The sequence below is a fragment of the Rutilus rutilus genome (genome assembly GCF_951802725.1).
Source record: "Rutilus rutilus genome assembly, chromosome: 9".
Lineage (NCBI taxonomy): Eukaryota > Metazoa > Chordata > Actinopteri > Cypriniformes > Leuciscidae > Rutilus > Rutilus rutilus.
This window is the reverse complement of record NC_140223.1, coordinates 19,612,462-19,635,557: the sequence shown is the minus strand read 5'-3', so window position 1 is coordinate 19,635,557 and position 23,096 is coordinate 19,612,462. Positions and strand designations below refer to the sequence as shown.

At 38.3% G+C, this 23,096-nt stretch overlaps 1 protein-coding gene across 5 annotated transcripts in view; it reads right to left on the bottom strand.

The window, feature by feature from the left end:
• myo18ab (myosin XVIIIA b) overlaps nt 1-23,096 on the bottom strand; it is a 106,773-nt gene that overhangs the window by 28,204 nt on the left and 55,473 nt on the right. For all 5 annotated transcript variants that reach the window (XM_084418094.1, XM_084418095.1, XM_084418096.1 and 2 more), the window contains 11 exons: nt 20,499-20,640; nt 20,230-20,389; nt 19,636-19,822; nt 18,872-19,109; nt 18,265-18,374; nt 16,478-16,543; nt 8,344-8,472; nt 3,515-3,658; nt 2,574-2,663; nt 1,748-1,867; nt 1,279-1,390 (listed from right to left, as the gene is read on the bottom strand). In XM_084418094.1, the coding sequence (XP_084274220.1) occupies nt 1,279-1,390; nt 1,748-1,867; nt 2,574-2,663; nt 3,515-3,658; nt 8,344-8,472; nt 16,478-16,543; nt 18,265-18,374; nt 18,872-19,109; nt 19,636-19,822; nt 20,230-20,389; nt 20,499-20,640 (1,498 nt within the window). The remainder of the gene's footprint in view (nt 1-1,278; nt 1,391-1,747; nt 1,868-2,573; nt 2,664-3,514; nt 3,659-8,343; nt 8,473-16,477; nt 16,544-18,264; nt 18,375-18,871; nt 19,110-19,635; nt 19,823-20,229; nt 20,390-20,498; nt 20,641-23,096) is intronic.

Below are 23,096 nucleotides of genomic sequence, written 5' to 3'. Positions count from 1 at the left end.
ATCAATGTTGAAACCAGTTGTGCTACTTAATATTTTTGTGTAAATTGGAAAAACTATTTTTAGGATTATTTGATTAATAAAAAGCATTTATTTAAAATAGAAATCTTTTGTAACATAATAAATGTATTTAAGATTTTGGATCAAATCAATGTGTCTTTATTGAATGCAAGTATTAATTTCTTTAAAAAAAAATTCACTAACCCCAAACTTTTGAACAGTACTGGATATTAATATCTATCTATATATATCTATATATATATATATATATATATATATATATATATATATATATATATATATATACACACATACATATACACACACACATATATATGAGTCAATTGGCATCAGGATTTTTTAAATATCACTAGCTAGTTTGGGTCTAAATGTTGGTTTGTAGTTACTGATAATCAGATATTTCCAATTAGAAGATATTTTTTTCTTACAATAACTTTGGTAACAGTGCATTTATCAAGCTCAAGTTCAACAAATCAACAGTCAACACTACAATATTTGTAAAAAATATCTATTATGATCTAAAAATGTAGAAAAGGTCCAAATGATTTGACCTATTGTGGGCATTGAAAAAACACTTCACATTATCAAATTCACATTATTATCACATTAACTGGATTGCATTCAAAATGTGGGCAACAACTAAATACAAGCCTAATATAAACGTTTAAACCTTCTGAGGTGAGTCAGGCAAACAACAAAAAAAGATATTTAATGTTTAAAATGAGCTACTTTTCATACTAGTTTTTTGTTAGATAATATGTTTATATACAGTATCTAACAGTTCTCAAAGCAATGAACATGGATTTGTCTCTCTAATACTTAAAAAAAAAATAATGAGACACCATTTTCCCTCTTCACAGAAAGTTCCAGAAACAGGAGACCGAGAGAAACGGAGAGAGACGGAGAGAGATGGAGAGAGAGCTCATGTTTGGTGTTTTCACTGCCCCCTGGCATTTCCATATAAACAGCTTAATGAGAAGCAGCAGCTCTGATGCTACAGATTATTTTCTCATTTGTCTGGAGGTGCAACACTGAAACGCTCAGCACACCTGAAGCTCTACCCCTCAACCAGAGAGTCATGGGCCATCAAACTCATGGAAATACTCCCAGATAACCCTTCAATTCTGCCTAAATGATTCAGGAAGGCTCTGATAGTTTTTGCTCAAAGCTCAGCAATCATAAGGGAATCCCTTTACTGAGATTGCATTATGCATTTTATTCCAATCTTGCTCTGTCCAGGAAGTGATGTCACTAACTCACCGGTGTCATCGTCATCCATTTCCCCGTTGAGCTCCGATGCACGTATGAGCCGTGCCTCCATCACTTCCATCTCCATAGACTCCATCTGCTTCTTCATAGCATCAAACTTGGCCTGAAACGCAAACACACACACAGACACAGAGCACATCAGCTCTCTGTTCTGCAGGGAAATGTCCAGACCATCTGCTCACACAGGCAACCCTGAGCCTAAGAGACACATAAAAACACACTGTACACACACACACACCAAGCATACAGAGGCAAATACCTGCTCACACACACACACACAGTCTTTCACATGGACATTTAATATGAGATGACACAATTTGTATACAGCTCACGCTCTGCTGCATGGGCTGCATTGTCTGTGCTTTGGTGGAAAATATCTATTTCAGGCATGAGGAGATTCCTTACAGAAAACCATCAACTCAAACTCTATCTCTGTTCAGAAGTGTGTGCGTGTGTGTACCTGTAGATCCTTCATGTCTTTCTCCAGCCTCAGTCTCTCCGAAGTCTCGGACTCCAGCAGCTGCGAGGCAGACTCGCCTGTGTTGCGCTCATCGGCAAGTTCTGATGACAGTTCTGTGATCTGAAACATACATATGATGAGAAAACATTAACTAGACGTGGCACACGTGCTCTATGCAAACTTTAGAGTAGTGTATGAGCTCATCTCACACACATATGCAACACTTCACATCTACATCATCACTCACATATTTCACACAGGGACGATAGCTTTTTGCTATTGTCTTAAGATGGTGAAGGTGTGAGGTCTGGGTGTCTGTGACTGTGTATTGTGAAGGTGTGATTTTGTACAATGATATAATATTAACATACATAGTACCAACTTGTAGAAATTTTATTACGGATGCCTTAAAATGGACATATATAAATGTAGGAATGTATTATTGATCAAAATATTGATTTGCACATTAGAGAACAATGCATGAAGCATGAATTTATTCAAAGATATATATCCAAAGATATACAATCTACGATTCCTATAGACCTGCCTCTGTTTATTATGTTGGTTGCATTATGTAAACAACAATACTGACAAGAAAAAGCTTTTAGCTGGAAACTTTAGCAGCTTTAATAAGTATTGATGTATTGTATCTAATAATCATGCACTTGAAGGTGCATTTCTTATTGAGAATAATGAATTTTCATTGGCATCAATTACTGAAACTTTGGTATGAAACACCGTACAATGTATGCAACTGTGATATGCTCAAATGACATCAGCATGATCATTTTGTAGAATCTGAACTGAATTGAATTTAAACACTAACCTTGCTTTCCAGCCGGTCACTATTGAGTCTCAACTCATTCCTCTCCTTCTCCACTTTCTCCAGCCTCAACTTGAGCAGCTGAATCTCCTCCTAAATACAGACAGACAATCAGAAGACACAATAAGACAGGATGACAAGAAATTCAGCTGATATATAAAAGGAATGACCACAGACAGTTATACATTCAGACACAATGACAGCTACTATATTTAGTCAAGTATAGAGATAGACAGGTGAGATAAATTAGAAACTGTAACGGAATGGCAGACAGGAAGAAAGCCTGCCCTGTTTGAAGCCTTAGCGTCTCTATTACCGCATACCTCCTCCTACTTTCCAAAACTCTTCTTTTGCGAACTTGAGAGAACCGCAGAATATAGCCAATTGGTTGCAGCTGTGAAATCTGTTTGTGCAGAGGAGATAGTGACTCTGTGTTTGTTTTTTAAAAGCAGGCTGTATGGAGGCAGTGTCAGCACCCGTCTGTCTCTCGCAGGAGCACGCCTGACTGCATGGCTACACAGCACTCAGTGGGACGCGGCCCAGCGAACGAAACGCGCATGCACGCGCGCACACACTCTGTGACATGCTAATGCACTCCCCCGCGGGAAGCGGAGTTGCTTTTGATCCAGCATGCTACATAGGTAATGTATGCATACACACAGCCCTGCCACTCTCCGCACACACAAACACACACAGGACTCTACAAACACTTGGATTGAGTCGAAGCCGCAGAGACAGTAACCAAAGAGACGGGTGATTTGGGTGCGATAGAGCTGCAGCTGAATTTGAGAGGGACCCCCGCGGGGCAGAGAAACCGAGAGGGGCATTAAAAGCCACACAGATGGCCATTGAATTCAGATGTACTATTTTCAAAAGGCGAAATCTGTACATGACATGCCGATTTACAGCATTTAAAGTGGTTAGTGAAGATGACAGGTGCTTACGTCTTTGCCGCGGATCTGCTCCTCTGTCAGTTGAACCTCAATGAGTGGACGGACGGTGGTAAAAACCTTCCACCAAGGCCAGCCCTTCACACCTCGGTTCTTTTTGATGTTTTTCTGAATGCAGCGGATTGCCAAGTCCTGGATCTGAAAAACAAGGACATTGTGTTTATGACTGTGTGTGCTTCCTATTGCTGTGCTAGTGAGAAATTGTCAGGTCTTTAGGTCTTGTCCATGTGAAGTACAGTAGCTCAAACCAATCAGAGCCCAGATGAACAAAAGCAGGCCTGTGTTTGGAGGCCCAGGGCCCCACAGTCAAAGAGCTTCCCTTGGGGGAACCAGCTCTGAATGGACCTTTTCAACTCGGGGATGTCCAGTGCGGTCCGCAATAAGCCTGAAGGTGGGACTCTGAACTTCAGGGGTTCTTAATGTTTACAGAGGTATAATCAATCTGAAGACCCAACAAAAATTTGGTAACACTTTACAAGGTCCCAGGTTAGTTATTAAAAATACTCTTCATTGTTAGTTCATGCTAGCTCAGGTCCATTAAATAATATTTACAGATACAACTTTTAATTTTAATAATGTATAGACCTTATTCACATCAGTCTCTTCAGTGGGTTGTACTGTTATTTAATGTGTTTTCGGATTGTTCTGCTGACGAAACACTGCAAAAATATCTTGCCAAGAAGTTTCAGTAGACAAAAAACTCCGGACAACATGAGCTGTGGAAAATTCTAAGTAATCAAGGAGCTTTATACAGCGGATGCTATTAAAAATATAGTACGTCTATCCCACACAGCCTCGCTTTTATACCTGGCATGGCGCTGCTCTGAATAAGGTCTATTAGTAAATGTTGAAATCAACATTATATGAGATTAATAAATGTTATTTGACATTAACTAATGTAGTTAACTAATTTAACCTTATTTCAAAGTGTTACCAGAAATATTTAATAGATTTAATAGAATTTTTTATTATCTAATATGATAATGAATTTATATTTATAAGGTACAGGTATTTAAAATGTAATATTTAGCCAAAAATTATTTAATATTTAAATAAAAGTATAAATACATTTTACATTTAAACAATATTTTATTTTATTTATTAATGTTTACTTTTTTTTAATTACACCGAGTAGGCTTTGTCAGTTTCACTGTATGTTTAAATGATGCATTGACATGTAACTTGCAGAAACTTTTGAATCCTTTTGAATGATTCGATAAAAGAATCGACTCATATTTCACATATATTATTTTGAAATTGAGAGCTTATATTTTTCATATTTCTGACATGGCGTGAACGTAGAGTCACCTCACACATCTCAGTGTGCAACCCACTTATTTCAACTCTAGACCCTAGGCTCTGTTTCATCAAGCGGACGTTAACACTGCTTACATACTCACCCTTAGCAAAAACACCCATTAATGGTGTTGATCACAGGAAGAACAAACACATTTTCTTCAATGAGGCTGTCAGAAGGCTATACAGAGGAGTGATTTTGGACTGTGCAGAAATGCAGCTAGAAGCAAAAGCCCCAAGCTCCTTTGAGTAATTCAATTAAACTTCAATACTACTTGGCAGCTGATTTAAACCCTGCGTAAGATTTACATGCTGCAGGAACAGGGACGATTCAAATAATAGAGGATTATCTGGAAACCCAATTAGACAGGCCCAATTCAGCACATTAACGGGGCAGAGTCTGCATGCATTGCATTCGGACTATGTCTAATTTGTCACGCCGAGAAAGCTTCGGCACAGAACAGAGGCGGCGCGTGGCCGACATATGCACCGCAGCTCATTTGCCACGCTCTGACCACAACAAATGCCACAAACAGCCATCTAAACAGCTTGCAAGAGACGGCAAAATCAGGAAGAGCTTCCTAATTAAAATGGCAGTCTGGAGGAAATGGTGCCTGTGAGCCCTGGGGCCTGGCAGGAGAAACTAAGTGTTCGTATGTAAGGATGCGACACCAACAATGTCAGCCACAAACCCTCCAACAGGTGTTCGGTGTGAATTTGAATACGGATCAGCAGGTGGCATCCATCCGCATGTATGAGCACAAGGACATTTGAGGACACTCACACGTGACTGCGAGGGCACCTGTTCACACTTGGAATGCAACTTGTGTCTTTAGGCAATGAGTTAATTAGACACACAATTGGCATTCGTGAAATTCCCAGCTCCCTCTAGTGTTGTTTTCGCTGAAAGTCAAAGAAAATTTGGAAGGAGCAGGCCAGCGTGCTTCAAAGGAGCCCACGTGGAGTTCTCTGTTAAGGCGCCCCCACCTACAGTGACAAACAGAAAGAGGGATAGAGGAAAGACAGAGAACTCTGCAGGGACTAAGGGCTTAGAACACGCTCTTAGATAAGTCTAAAACTGGAACAGACTTCAAGGTCCTGAGATCCCTCAATTATCGATCTGAGAGAGAAACAAGCAAATTGATTTTGCATTGTGGCAACTGTGGTTTGCAAAAGGAAGTCTGGTCCCACTTGTCTGTCTCTTAGGGATCTGCCGTAACGATTCAGCTCAACACTTCTTGTCTTGACATTGTTAAATACATCCTACAACACAAATGACTAAGGAATTTCCACTTCCACTTTCCACTTATTTTTTAGATCTGGAAGAGGATATGATACCGAGATTCTGTTTTCATCACTAGGTCAGGGGCCAATGTCTCGCATAAGCAGACTTTTATTATCAGAGGAATGGTTCCATTTGTAGATTATTTCAGCCAGGAACCACACAACAGTAGGGAAGAGACCATCTAATGACAATTAGATCAAATTAACACAAAATTTAATTAAGTGAAAATATACTTAAAAAAAATGAAATAATACAATAAAATAAATTCTCTTATGCTCAACAAGGCTGCATTTATTTTGAATGGTGAAATATTATTACAAACTAAAATAACCACTTTATATTTTAAAATATTTTAAAATTCCTGTGATTTTTCAGCAGCCATTTTCAGAAATAATTTTATTGTGCTGCTTATTACTTTTTGTGGAAACTGTGATGCATATTTTTGAGGATTCTTTGATAGAAAGTTCAAGAGAGCAACACTTATTTGAAATATATATTTTTCCAATATAAACGTCTTTACTGTCACTTTTGACAATTTAATATACCCTTGCTGAATAAAAGCTAAAAGCTAAAAGCAAAAAACAAAAAAATTTTGTTCTTTAAAACAAAGAATCTTACTAACCCACAAATTTTGAATGGTAGTGCATCAATAATAAATCTCAATAATAAATTAAATAAATAATACAATTTATTTAAACTATTAGTTCGTAGAAGGTAGCAAATAAAATAAAATAAAACTACAAAATTAAATGCACCAATTATTTCATGGCAGAATCTAAAATTCTACTTGTTGGCATTTAAATTAGGTAACAGACACAAACAAATCCCTTGAAAATCTTCTTTTTTTTTTATCTCATGTCACTAACCTGACAACCTTTGACAAACTGTGGGTACTGTAAGTGCATGGGCATCTGAGGTTACGGCCCACGAGGGGAATTTCTACACCAACAGTCCAGTACAAATCCCTAGACTGATTTCTCAGTCTAGCGTGAAGCATAGGTTTCTGACAAGCTTGACAAAAGATTTCTTTCTAAGAAAATAAATTCCTCTGGGGACAGGTCGCTGTGATTCAGAGGCATCCAGACAAGGCTCTTTGTGAGGACAATAATTGTACAGAAAGTGGAAAATAACAGTGAACCCTTCAACAAATGCCAAGCCGCAGTCCTTACTCAAGAACTTCGTCAAAGAAATCAAACAAAACCAGGAGTGCAGAAGACTTCTTTTATGGCGACAGCTATAAAGCGGCTCACCTACAAATCAGTGTTACCAAAGACGCCTTACAAGGAGCCGTAAACAACAAAAGCAAAAGAACGCTACACAGGATCTAAAGAAAGAAAACAACCCCTACTAACATCTATGATACCAACTATAGACCACAAGAGCAAAAGAAAAATCTAATTCAAACTCCTTTTACTTACAGAAAAACATCCAGTTAACAGTCTTGACTCCTGTCTGAGGTAAACTAAAAACAGTCTCACCAAGAAAAGCCTTCTCTGTTTGTGTGCAATACTGAAAGAGGAAGTGGATGTTGATGAAGCTGTATTGCCAAGACAGCTGACCACCGAGGGCCAACAGCAGCGTGAGGAGTTGCATCGAGCCCACCTCCTCCCATGACATGAATTTTACTGAGACAGGGGCCCAGTCTTCTTAGGAGAGAGAGACAGAGTCACAGGCAACTGTAGGACCAGCCCTCACATCCTGAGCCAATCCCACTGAGGGGAGCATGAGTGTGAAAGTGAGAGAGCAAGAAAGGGGCACAAAGGATCAGAGATTGAAAGGAAGACCGAACAAAATAAAAGACACCGGGGCAGAATAGAAGGGCTTAAATTCAAAAAGAGACAGAGTGAGTGGAAAAGCAAAAATTAATGGACAGAGAGGGGGCAGGCGTGAGTGGAGGGCACGCAGTGGCGGGAGAATCGATAGGCCTGTGATGGAGGGCAGTGATGGAGGGTGGCTTCTTCCCCGGAGATGTGCTGATTGAATGTTATCTGTCAGAGGAGGGCACAGTCAGAGGGATTTTCTCAAGACAGCAATGACATTCTGATGGACTCAGAGACAAACCTCACGACAAATGAAGTATGGAGAGTTCTGATTGAGAAAGGGACCGATGCTCAAAAACACAAAACATTTCCATTTCGGTGGGACAAAAGGTGGCGTACAATGTCTTAAATGCTCCAGGGGTATGCATGTTGTGATTATTTAAAGTATGAATTCTTTTTTTTATGAGGTATGGAGGACTCACCTTCCTCTTCTTGAAGGCCTGTCGGGCCAGGTAGCCTCTGCACGCAGCCTGAAACAGGGTAATGTTGCGTCTGGTCTGGATATCTCTGTGCTCCTCCAGCTTAGGCAAAACACCTGCTCTGAAGAACACCTGCAAACAGACCACTGCTATGAGATAAATGGAAATAAAACAAACTTTCTCACAATGAACACTTCACTGAATTCATAACATTTGGTTAATGACACACCGTTAATAATAATAGTAATAATAATTATAATAAAGTATATTCAAAATTTTATAAAATGATTATTTGTATGTATATGATTAGTTTATCTTTTCTACACTTTTTTATATTTTAAGTAAATTTTATATTTAAACATTATATATATATATATATATATATATATATATAGACCCTTTCCAAAAAATTTGAATATCTTGGAAAAGTTTATTTATTTCCATAATTCCATTCAAAACGTTAAACTTCCATAGATTATAGATTCAGGGCCCACAACTTAAACGATTTCAAGTATTTAGTTGTTTATTTGTACATAATTTGGGCTTCCAGCTCATAAAACCCACGAAAACAGGATTGCAAAAAATTTGACTATTACATGAAATCACACAGTAAGTACACAGTGATACCATGGTCATTGAACCAGGTTTTGGTTATTTTGGCAGTGTGGGCAGGTGCAAATCCTGCTGGAAAATGAAGGAAGCTTGAAGTGCTCTGAAAATGTCCTGGTAGACGGCTGCGTTGACTCTGGATTTTGTAAAGCACAGTGGACCAAAGTCCTCTTTTCTGAGGAGAGCAAATTTTGCATCTCATTTGGAAACCAAGGTCCCAGTGTCTGGAGGAAGAATGGAGAGGCACACAATCCAAGATGCTTGAAGTCCAGTGTGAAGTTTCCACAGCCTGTGTTGGTTTGGGAAGCCATGTCATCGGCTGGTGTTGGTCCACTGTGCTGTCCACTCAACGCAGCCGTCTACCAGGACATTTTCAGAGCACTTCAAGCTTCCTTCAGCAGACAAGCTTTATGGAGATGCTGACTTCATTTTCCAGCAGGATTTGCACCTGCCCACACTGACAAAAGAACCAAAACCTGGTTCAATGACCATGGTATCACTGTGTAATTACTGTGTGATTTCATGTAATATTTTAATTTTTTTAAATCCTGTTTTCGTGGGTTTTATGAGCTGGAAGCCCAAATTATGTACAAATAAACAACTAAATACTTGAAATCATTTAAATTGTGGGCCCTGAATCTATAATCTATGGGAGTTTAACGTTTTGAATGGAATTATGGAAATAAATAAACTTTTCCATGATATTCAAATTTTTTGGAAAGGGTCTGTATATATATATATATATATATATATGAAGAATATATAGAATATGATATATATATATATATATATATATATATAGTAAATAAATATACATATACATATATGTACATAAATTGTCTAGACAAATATATACATATTTATGTAAAATTCATAGTCATAGATTTTCCAATCCGCAGTCACCCTGTCGAAAGTGTGAGGAGTTCCTTTAAACTGCTGCCCATGCTCTGTTTACTGCTAATTTTCCGCTCTGTGGTGGGGGTGTCAAACCGAGCTGGATTAACACTTCAGAACCCTACTCCATTAGGCCATTTAATCAGAGAAATTTGAGGGAAGTGGACCTTTCCAGACGTGCATTCATCAAACTCTGTGGACATGGTCTAATTGCATTAGCATTCTATTAGTTTTAAAGATGGATTAATCTAGATGAACAAAATCCTAATTAAAAAGGCACCGGATTCATGGTGTACCTGAGCCTGTGCTGGAAAGAAGTGCTGCTTTGGGAAATTGGTTTGATATACAGTGACGTACAGTGGTGTTCTGAAATTAGGAGTTTTTAAAATGTGATTCAAATGTGATTTACGGGTCATAAAAAAAGAAAAGAAAAAAAAGGTGTTTTCTAAAAATCTTTTTAAAACTGATGTAATGCATATTTTTGAGTCATGAACAATGCGTTTAAACATGTTTCAGTTGTTAAATAACATTCCAACGTATTTAAATTCATTTTTTGACTGTTTTTATGCAAGGCAGTCCAATCAAATAGTTTTAAGTATATACTGTAGTTGTACCACCTGACATGAAAAGTGTACCTACCCATATTTGAAATTAGCCGTTTTTACCAGTGTTTGAGAGAGATTCTCTGCCACAAGCATCAGCTGGGGTCCTCTGGATGATACATTATCTTTACTGTTCATCCAGCTGGTTGTTACCTCAGAATAAACTCCGACAGGGTGATCAGGACCCCGACGTGAAGCAGGGGGTCTTGCATCAGCCTGAAAGGGTTTATTCTGAGATAACAACTGGCTGGATGTACATTATCCCGCTTATTACACGGCTACTTGTCACACAAGTAAATAATTAGACACGAAATATTGATCCGAGTCTAAATATTTTATTAGGTCTTTAAACGCAAATCTTCTGTGGAGAGAGTAGTTGCTAGCACAGCAAGTTCAAACTAGACAGACATTTAAGGGATACGGTACAGTCATACCACTTATTACACAGCATTTCTCGACATAAATGATTATGGGGATAAGAGATACTGATTTGAGATGAAACTGTTTAAAAATCGTACATGTTTGTTCCCTTGTAATCCAACAGTGTACAAAACAATTGTCGCAAAATGGCAGCCGCAGCGTTTGTATGAAAGAAGAGAGAGTCCACAATACTGGTACTTCAGTTACCTGGATGAGCCTGTGTTATCTGTTTTCAGCGGTTGTTATCGGGGAATAACATTCCGCTGGATGTGGCGATTAACCAATCAGAATGAAGTATTCCACAGAGCCGTGAAATAATTCATGGACAAAAGTTTTACAATTATCTCAACAGCTTTAAAACTACTGATATTTAAAAAATGTGTTTATATGAAAGGTTTCAAACCCAAAATGATGCCATAGTATTTAGTTTTTAATTTTTTATTATTAAAATAACATTTCTAAGTAGTAGTTTCTTAGTTTGATACTTTCTTCGGACAGTTGCACCACCTGGCATTTTGGGGGTATATGTATTATTTAAATTTATTATCAAATGAATTCAAACTAAATAAGTTTTATAGAATAAAGTGATATGTCATAAATTTATACAATTATTTTAAAGGGAAATAATGAACTTTGGACACAAAAATATGCACGTCATGTCATTGATCCATATATATAAAACATATTTTTATTACTATCTCTCTATCTCTATAGAGAGAGCGAGAGAGCAAGAGAGAGAGAAAAAAGGGAGGATGAGAGTCCACTGCTGCAATTACTACTCATCTGAGGGAATGGCAACAAATGCCTCTTGATTGAGCCTTTATCTGGAGCTGCTCTGCGGTATAATCTTCCTTTTCACATCAAAGGCAGCCAGAGCCTTTCAGTGATGTAGAGCCTCAGTTATTGTTATTATAGGAGGCAATCTCTCAGAGCTCCAAGCATCAGATCATAGGGGAGAATGGAGTGTTATGAAATGATTTCATATTCATGTAAAGTTTGAGAGCTTTCAGACCCCATGGCATTCGCTACCAACCCAACGGTACCACAAATAAAAATAAAGGACAATATGTTTACCCGAACCGCTTCTTACAACCCTTTACAACCTCGCAAATTAGAACATCAGGGCTGAGCTACCTACTGGGCAGCCAATACACACACACACACACACACTTATCTGCTTTCAGGCAGGTGTAATATCAGAGTGGGACCTCTCCACCTCAGGAGAGTAGCAAAGGAAAATTGAGTTTCATTTCTCAATGTCAGAGAAGATGTGCTGGAAAAAAGGCCTGATATCACCCGAACGCGAACTTCATTCATGGTCCTCTTGAGTCAAATGTAAGATTATGTGGAGATGCTAAAAGACTCACAAGTACATTATCCATAGCACCACAGAGCATGTGTGAAACACTATTTTAATGAATTACATCATCCTAAGAGACTCCGTTGGATGTGTTCATTTGAAGAACATGAGGATATTGTGTTAGTAGAAATGTCTGTTGCGTGCAGCTTCTTATTAGCCACGTTGCCCCTTGACATTCACCAAGCAGGCCTGTGATTCGCCAGTCTTTTCCACACAAAAGCACCAAAGGTCAGGATGTCGGAAAGATCTTTTCATGGGGTCATATGGCAGTGCTTTCCATGGAGACCAAGAGAATGAAATTCCTCACGAAGACATGGGGAAACAAATGGTAATGGAGGAGTGCAAAGAGAGGACCTTGTGTCTAAGTCTGTGGGGGAGTTTGTGATTTAGACGAATGTATTGTACTAGGGTGGCAACTGAACAATGACTGTGTTCAATAAGCAGCGATGGGAGTTCATGATTGGTTAGGATCTTGTTCACATCTACACTGGCTTCAAAAAGTATTTGGATAAACAAGACACACTTGAAAATGTCTGAATGTCACTGCATTAGATACAAAACATCTGTAAACCAAAAAGTGACATCTGTAAACAAATAAAAGCAGAGGTTTTCTCCAAACTATATTTAATATTCTTGTGCTTGGTTTTCTTTACTTTTTTATGTAGGTTTTAAAAATAAATAAATAAATAAATAAAATAAAATACAAAATGGGGGCACTTTATATCAGACTCAGTTGTGTGCTACATATAAAGTGTCATATATATATATGCGGACGTATCGCCTGCGATAATTAATGCGATATGGCTCAGCTTGTCAGCTTGTCTCACAGTTGAAGTGTACCTATGATAAAAATTACAGACCTCTACATGCTTTGTAAGTAGGAAAACCTGCAAAATCGGCAGTATAAAATACTTGTTCTCCCATATATATATATATATATATATATGAACACAAATATTTTAAATACAAACATATAAATATATATTAGAAAAAAATATAAATATATTTGTTATACATGTATTTGCATTTATTTTAATATGAAAAAAAAAAAAAAAAAAAAAAAAAGGTGCAACTGTTTATCAGAACCACCATCAGTGGTGTGAATCTCAATACTCAAGTAGAATTCTAAAATTATGGTTGTCAAGTAATCAGTTTTTCTCTATTCCCATTTATGTAATCAGCTATTTATCAGAATGTGATTATTTTGGCTCTCTCTCAAGGCTGCTGTTCTTTGTCTGAAAGCACAATATCTTGCTGTGCTGATTGGTGTTTGTAGTGAGTTATCGGCGAGCACCAAGCCAGAGTAAACCAAACAAAGCAAGCCGGTGCCTCGTCAGAATCAATCTTTCGTCTACAGAAGATGCACAAAAGGATTTCTGCTTTAATCATTTGAAGTATAGGGGAAACCCAGAGTGCAACCTTCCAGGAGAGTTCATACAATCTCAGAAAACCTCACAATAATTGTCTTCCATGCTCCAACATGCCCGCCAATGAGGCCTGCCAACGGTGCCAGCCATGTCCCATCTGCAGTTAAGCATTGTGGGTACAGCATCGGCCCAGAGCAGAGAGTGCTTTTTCGACACGAGAGGAGGAGATGAGTCTTTTTGGCCAAAGCCCACCCTGCAAAACTTTCCGTCCAGATGTGAGCACAGCGGCAGAGCGGATTAAAGTCGTTCTGTGTCTAAGAGGTGTAGAAGAAGCGAACGTTTCGGCAATCTAAATGGAAATCATGCCATCTGTTTGGAACTGATCCTCGTGACTCAGGCCGAATCTGTATGCCACAAACTGACTTAATGCACTGATCCATAACATAGAGGGACTGAAAAAGTGAAGTAATTTTTTTAGATGATTATGATTGACAAAAACAACACTGTCAATTTATAACCCTGATATTGTAAAAGTAATTAATTGACTAATTTAGATTAAAAGCAGTTCGCTGTATTGGCTACAGTGGGAGCATTCCAGTTTTGTTGACTCGCTTGCATGACATTTTTGGGTGCTACAATGCAAAAGAGCAGCCCAAAATCTAGCAAACTTAAAAATAATTCAAAATTTCAAAAAACGTTTTGCTTCAGTTCTGAAGGCTCATTATTTTAGGTCACGTTTCCTCTGTGCTCATTTTGTACCGCGAACAAAAGTGAAAACATGCACCGATAGATCAGGCTTAAATGCACACAAATTGGCTCAACGTTTCAACAGCATTAGTGCACTCAACATACATGTCTATGCTTAGTTACAATTGTCAGCCGCTTCAAAACGAGTTGTAACTAGATGCATCAGGAATAGACCTACATGGAATGTCTATAATCACTTTTCTGAAATCGCAATTTTTCACATACTATTTGGGACTATTTGTGAAGCCTATCGGTTATTTGCCTTTCAATCTGGGGCGTTTCCTCTGAGGATGCATGAGGGTCAGTACCTCCTCAGAAAGCTGAATGAAAAACTCCACAGTACAAAAATAAAACAATGCATATATTATGAAATATGCCATTAAATGAAATGTATCCCGTAATTTACTCACCCTCAAGGTGTATATGAATGTCTTCTTTCAGCCAAACACAATCAGAGTTATATTAAAAAAATATCCTGGCTCTTCCAAGCTTTATAATGAGAGTGAATGGTACTATTTTGTTTGAAGCCCAAAAAAGCGCATCCATCCATCATAAAAGTAATCCATACGGCTCCAGGGGGTTAATAAAGACGAAAGCGAAGCAATGCATTTTTGTAAGAAAAATATCCATATTTATACAAAACACCGGTCACGAATTAGAAGACTAAAACGAGAATTTTTACAGAGAAATGTCGGATGAGCTTCAGTTTGTTGCCAAGCCCTATTTATTTGAACCGCGAAAGGCGTCTACTCTCACCTAAGCTTATGCTACTCCTACGCCGGGTCAGAGTTCAATCTTTGGCCGGAACTCGACTAGTGTATGGCCTTAACCTGAAACCAGTGATTATAGTAATAAATATGGATCTTATTCTAACAATAACGCAGCGCTTCGCTTCAAAAGGCCTGGATGCACTTTTTTGGGCTTCAAAAAAATGGTACCATTCACTTCCATTATAAAGCTTGGAAGAGCAAGGATATTTTTTTATATTACTCCAATTGTGTTTGGCTGAAAGAAGAAAGTCATTTACACCTAGGATGGCTTGTGGGTGAGTAAATTATAGGATACTTTTAATTTTGGGGTGAACTAACACTTTAAAAAGTGTATAAATCACTTTTCTAAAGTGACACTGTCCAACAGTGACAGCACTGGTTAAGGTTAAAAAGTTAGTTCACCCAAAAATGTAAATTTTGTCATTAACTACTCACCTTCATGTCGTTCCAAACCTGTAAGACTTTCGTTCATCTTCTGAACGCAAATGAAGATCTTTTTGATGATATCTGCGAGTTTTCTATTCCTCCATAGACAGCTACGCAACAAACTTTGACGCTTCAAAGAGTTCATAAAGAGATCGTGAAACTAATCCATATGAATTGAGAGGTTTAGTCTAAATTTTCTGAAGAGAATCGATCAGTTTATATGATGAACAGATTGAATTTGGCATTTTATTCACATATAAACATTGATCAGCGAACAAACAGAAGCTCAACTGAACCAGCTTGACGCCCGAGAACAAACCTCTTGTGGAAGCTCAAACGAACATGATTGAGCTTTTGTTTGCCACAACTGATTTTAATAAATAGAACAATAATTACATTGTTAATGTAAAAATACAAAATAGAACTGTTTTGGTTGTTGTTTTCTGGATAGTGTAAGTAATGTTTATTTATTCATCCTAAAAATGTGGCAACATTTAGTGTAACTGGAACATGAATTTATTTTATAAAAAAAATAAAAAACAATTGTGAGAACTTTGTCTCCTCATTTCAGAACACCACTGTACACCACTGCATTTGACGGCAGAAACGTAAAATACATAAAAACTCTGTTGGCCAGAGTGAATAGAATAGATTGAGTAATGCAGGTAAATGAGCCTTTTCTGGGTCTAATATCGCTAACTACATTATTGTTTTTAACGTTTAGTTTAGAGCAGGGGTGTCCAAACTCAGTCCTGGAGGGCCACTGTCCTGCAGAGTTTAGCTCCAACCCCAATTAAACACACCTGAACCAGATAATCAGACCTTGATAATCTGGTTCAGGTGTGTTTAATTGGGGTTGGAGCTAAACTCTGCAGGACAGTGGCCCACCAGGACTGAGTTTGGACACCCCTGGTTTAGAGGGTGAATGTAAGTATTACTTACTCTGCTCAAGCCCATGTGATAGCTGCTTTTTTCCAGCTCAAGGGACTCCAGTAGCTCTTCGACAGCCTGAAACGCAAAGAGAGACACAGACACATGTATAAAACAGTGAGACAGGCATAAAGATCTAGTGTGCCATCCACTTCAGGGCACCAAGAGGACAGTATGCTGACTGGGGTGCTCTTTCTGTCGAAAAGCTAACCCAGCTTGGGGAAACTGGGTCACAAACAACTGTCTTAATGTCTGACCTCTCTCTTCTACTCACCCATGAGTGCTTTCTTCCTGACAGGATGTCAGGCAAACAACAACAGGGCAGGGGATTAAAAAAAATCTCGGTGGACTGATGACTAATGGATAGAGTTTGAGCTAAGACCACAGGGATGTATTGAGTGCTCTCTGCAGGGGCACAGGGGCCGACTGGTGAACAGGTTCAGTGAGAGACCAGAAAAAGGCCAAGCCTCAGACTGAACAGCTGCAGATGGATCACAGGTCTAAAGGGGAATCTGCTAATGTTTGGTTACCACAGCGAGACCTCTGTAAAAAACAGCTAAAGCAACATGCAAACAAAGATCGTTCTGCTGAGATGCATTTATTTGAGCCAGTAACATGTTTGTATACTAAAAAGTATAAACTACTATCTGTGGAATAGACAGATATATAATATACATAGAGTCTCAGTCCAAAGTTTGGACATGTTTATTCATTATTTGTTACTATTTTCCATAGTCTTTACTATATAAAGTAAATATAGATGAAACCGTATTAAAGTTACAAAAGTTATTCAGTCAAGAGCAGTTAGTGATTTTTTGCAGTGAGTCTTTTGTTGTTTGATTAACATTAAAAACACAGACAGCAGCAAGACTATTAGGCTGTTGTCACTTTAAAACATAGTATCAGTATATTGGATCCATGAATTGTTACACATGCATTGTCTTTCTCAACTATTTACGCTCACTTGAGACATAACCGTTTATGTTTACTAGGATACTCGCCAAGACTGGCATTTTGACATAATGTTGTGTGAAATTGTGTTAATGTTGTTGCACAAGACGACATGATAGAGAACTCAATTCAGTTATTTGTGCGCTGTCTGAGAAGCGGCTTTCTGGACACACGCTTCAGAAGCGTGCGCACACAAAACTTCTCACACAGCGTGCAAGTGCTGAATTGAGTTTTATTTCGCGTCTTTGTGTGCTTGAATGTGTAAATTGGCAAGGCTTAAAAACACCTGCAAATGATAAACATTTATGATGTAGCACTGGCCCAATCGGGACAGGGACCGTTCCGTCAACTCTTGGCCATTGGGCAGTCGTTATTGTCGAGCCCTGCATTTATATATAGCGCGTCAATTCTCTTTACGTGGCATGTGTAAGCCTCTCCCTTTCTCTCACATTGAGTGAAAGTGTGTGAGAGAAAGCGACACAGGGTGCTCTCAGCTAGCTAGCTAGCTATATATATAAAAACACAGAGACACATACATCCACATGAAGTTGACATTAAGACATTACAGGTCTCTGAAGACTCAATAGCAGGGTCAGTGATAGGACAGGATGCCACTGATAGAGTCATCACTCTGGGAACTGATTAAAGCCTTTATTGCCCTGTCACCAGAGCAGAGGCGAGATTAAGGGGGAAAAGATGTGTAATATAGCCCATTAATCAACAACACAGCTCTCTGCCCTGAGCACTGTCATAATCAATTACATGGAAGAGCAGCTCATGAAGGAGGAGCCAAACAGCACTCGGAGAAACAACACGCTCACAAACACACAAATAAAAAGGAGACTCACCCTTCTCTCATCAGTTACAATGTAGTTCCGTCCATGTTTCTTCGTCAGGTGGGGAGTCAGTACATCAAAACGGCGACGGAACTCAGAAAAGACCAAATGATCGGGATAACCTTGAGGACGGAGGAGAGCCAAATGACAGGAGCGTTACAACAGAAGGACGTGTGAGATTCTAGAAAGCTACAGAGTTTGTGTAGGTTCAGCAGTGAGCAAAGATGAGGCCATTGGTCAGTCACTTATCTAAAGAATGTTCTGCTTACTCAGGGCTTTGGGATGAAATGTGCCAAAACATTTTCCAATGACATTTTGTTGATTTTTCTAAAGTGCTGAACAAAATAAGTCCATGAGCATCTCCAAAAAAAAAAAAAGACATCTAGAACACTAGGCAGTGCCTGACCACATAAGCCCTAGAAAACTTCAAAGGTCAACAAACCCTGGGAGAAAACCACGTAATTCGGAAAAGTCAAGCCTGCATGGTAAATCTGAACTTTCAAATCTTTCCTCTTTTCATAGATTTTTCTACATTCTTTTCAAAATAAAGGTCACAGATCTATAACAAGGGTCATTCACTGTCTTTATCTTGCATTTATAATGCTTTTTAAACTCTAACCTTGGCGGTAGATACGGAGGGCGTCTAGCAGTTTTGAACCGCGGAGCTGTGCCCGGAGCAAGCCCACATCCAGCTGCATGAGGCCGTTGTCACAGCTTTCTCCATGTGCCTCTATCTCCCCAGAGCGAGGTGAGGGTCCTCCTAGCACCTTCACATCCCCAGACAAAGTCTCTGCTTTAGGAAGCAGACAATGCACAAAGTGCACCCTGGACCGCCTCACTGTATCTATCAGTGCATCCTATAAGAAAACAAACAACATTCATTAAGTTCAGAAACGCTGTTATTGTTTGACCACATTGTAATAAGATTTTATGATGTGAGGACCTGTACTAATGGATCACGATTACTGGCGGCGATATATATGGCCAAGGCCAATATATTGGTTGATATTTAGCTTTCTTTTTTTAATTACTGGCCGAGTAATTATTTCTAATTCGTAAACATTGTGTGAAATAAATATACATTTAATTGCAGCATGTGTTACTTACCATCTTTAAATTAAATAGTGTGATGTGATATATCAGCTTTATATCAGCCACTCTGCACTCTAAGATATTGCATCGGCCATCAAAAATATTCATATTGATCTTTTTCTACATATTGTCGTGGTGGTGCTTTAATTAGCATGCTGAGTTTTAGCTCTAGGGTCTCTTGAGACCCCTGCATTCTGTTACTATCAAGGAGGTCTATAATAAGTTGTGCTCTGTCTAGCTCTTTTGAATGCACTAGTATATGGATGTAATTATCATGTTTTAATTACTCACCACTTGTAGTTTAATCTGGATGCAGAGGGACTTCTTTTTAACAGCGGCCACACCAGTTGTGAAGGTCTTCCTCATGCTTGTGGCCCTGCGCAAGGCCAGCTGTGATCCGCCCTCAAGCCCAGCAATAGAACCTGACAAAACTGTGGCTCCTCCTGAACGCCCCTTAAACAAGCTACTGATATTCTTCCTGCAGAGGAAGAACCAGAGTGTACACAGGATGAGCTGGATCATTTAACGCCTCCATGTTTGTTTGTTTTCCAATTTGTATTATTTATATTAAAAACAATGAAGAAATATATTGCTATTGGTATACTATTGTACTGTATAAAAAAAATGAGTATAATAATATTAAGAATTTACAGAATAACAATAAAAATACAATACTAATTTATGGCTGTTAAACCTAAACCGTACATTAACATTAAACCGTAGAGCTTTTATTTTAGTGGGAAAATGCTAGAAGACATCAAAGCCTCAGATTTATCACTGACTTATAAATATTTCACATTACAAACTCACAGCGCTTGCAGAGGTGGAGTACATGTATGTAACAACAGGCAAATATTAGTAGTTATTTATTTATCAGGGTCTTACTTCTGAGAGTCCTGCAGTAAAATGGCCGCATTCTGAGAGGCAGGGTTCTGTTTGGCATGGCTCAACCATCCCCGTGCATCATACTCCACCCAGTCAGTCCCATGGCTGTGACCCAACAGGAAGTGATGTACCTTCTCGCTCTTCAGCAACAAGGCAGGGCCTGAGAGATGAGTCGAGCACATGAGGTTGCATAAACTTTGCATACATAAACGTACAGAAGTAATGGTATGTTTGTGGTTGGGCATGTGAGAGGTGTATTGTGTTCTGACCTTTGGTCTCTCCATCCACAAGGCTGTAATAACTGAAGAGTCTTTCCAGCAGAGTTTCCTCTGAGCCCCCGGGCTGCATAGCTTCTTCCTCCATCAGCCACAGCAGGCCTCTCGCCTCATCTGTCCTGGCCAGTGTCCGTACCTGAACCACATGGACACAGACGAACATGCGAGAACACTTTGTTAGACTCAAACTGTAGACTGGGGTCTGTATATAAACTGGGGATGAACCCGATTTAAATCCCGGACGAGCCCCCAATTTAGGCTATGAGCCCAATTTTCAATGTTTAACCCTGTTAAAGCCTGACATAATAGTCGGAAAAATGTTTTGAAATGGAACAGTGTTTAACCTTTAGACATCATGATTTTGTTGAGTATTATATTTGATACATCTGTCTTCTATGGCTCATATGGTATGAAATAGTGAGTGAGAATATGGAGCTCATACTGGGGGAGAAAAAAACACCTCAATTTTATTCAAATTGACCAAAAATATGCCATTTGGTGCGGTTGAAATTCTGATAGCTTGTAATGTAAATCAATGAGACATTTTTCAAAGTATAGCAGACTACTTTCATAAAATTAAAAAAATATCAGTTGTCGCTTTATATCTGCCAATAATATGTCTTGATAAGATGATATTTAAATGCTTTGTTTTATGATCAAAGCTTTGTCGTTTTAATTGTGGGGGGCAGAACATATAATGCAATGCAATACAATGATGATTGAGAGAGAAAATGTACATAAAAAAAATTACGTTCCTCAAATATCTGTTGTTTTTGATGCATGATTTTAACCTTTTTTTTGTTGTTGAAAAAAAAAGTATGTATGGATAATCAAGTACACCTAAGTTGCTTCCAGTAAGTGTTCATCTCGAAATATTACTAACAATATAAAAGTCATTCTTACGTTTACTTTCTAAAAAAGCAATATAGATTTCATAGCAGTGTACCACAAACTGAAGGGCAACATTTTTAAAATGTTATTAAAACTAAACGATCGATCAGAGAAGAGAAGGCATGTAATATATTGTCAAGCTGATCATTTAGAGGCCTTAGAAATTTGTGTTTCAAATATGATACAGCAGGCTTTATCAATGGAATAAAAAAACATGCATAAACACACTTATGCACACACACAATATACAAACAGCATTATTTAAAAAGCACCTTCAAACCTTATGAAAACACTACCAACTCATTCTCGTCATCACTCTTGGCAAGGTTACGCCACATTTTTGAAGATTCTTTGCCAATTAAATTGTTCAAATGAGTCCCACGTATGCACATGCTCAATCTCCCTCAAGAACTTTGTTTACTCACAATTCAAGCCCCTTTCATTCATCAAGGCTGTGCATTGTTTCATTTACTTTTCATTTCATATTTCGATAATGACCTTAAACACAACATTAGTCATTACATGAAAGCAATTACAATCCTTTATACAATAAGAGAGAGGAGGAGAAAACGAGGGGGAAAAAGATGAGCTATTAGTCTTGGGCTCCTCATTAAAGGCTTGTATTAAGTAAGAGCTCCAGGGCAGCCACGCAGGCATTTTTAAACCTTACACTCTGCCTGTCTACTTAAGCAATTAATACCAGTAATGGCTTCTCTCTTGTTCTGCATTACCGCACTGACACTTTGCTAGCTGCCGAATAACTGCGGATGAAACCAGCACAAAAAAGAAATTACGTAGGCTTATGAATATACTCCGAATATGTCTCTGAATATTACTTTTCACACTGATGAGACTGTCCTCACTATGCCTCAGTACTATTTCCATCAGGCACAGACTGGCTAATTAACTCTTCAGGGTTGTTTTAACGAGCGCTTTCACTTTACTTAATTGCTAAAGTGCTCAATTGACAATTTATGAATTTCTTTAACTTTATTAAATTTAAAAAGTTTAAAAGGAAAGATTATATGACTGCACAGGCATGTGTTTGAGTATCTTCTTCAAGTCGCAAAGCTGTAATCGGTGAACGCAACCACTGGGGGCACTCAAAACACTTTATAGTGATACGCAAAGCAGCTTTTCAGAGAAATAAATCACACGCTCATTTGATCTCCATTTGTAAGTCTTTGCAAACGGTCATGTATCACTGAACCATTCTAATCTAAAACACTTTTTTTAATCTGAGGATGCCTCTACATATCTATTAATTCAATCTTTTAAGTAAAGATGTTTACCGGAGACACTAATGGAAATTGGTTTCTGCAATTTCTAGAAAATGACTAAATAAAATGTCCTATACTGTGTAGTGTTTAGTATAAAGCTGCCAGTGCTGAGACAAGTAACATGGTACCATGACCACACTACTCTCATACAGGTTTGGTCAAGAATACACACTACAATTAATATACACTACTGTCAAAGTCAATTTAATGCAAAATAGTAAAGACATTTGTAATGACAAGCATTTTCTACTATTAAAAGGATCCTGAAAAAAAAAACATCACTGGCTCCACAAAAATATTTAGCAGAACTAATTTTAACATGAATATCATTCTACTTCGACTATGCCTTTATTTCCTATTGTAGCTCATTTTATGTGCTATATACATTTTACCCAACTACTGCACTCAAAGAAGAAATGCT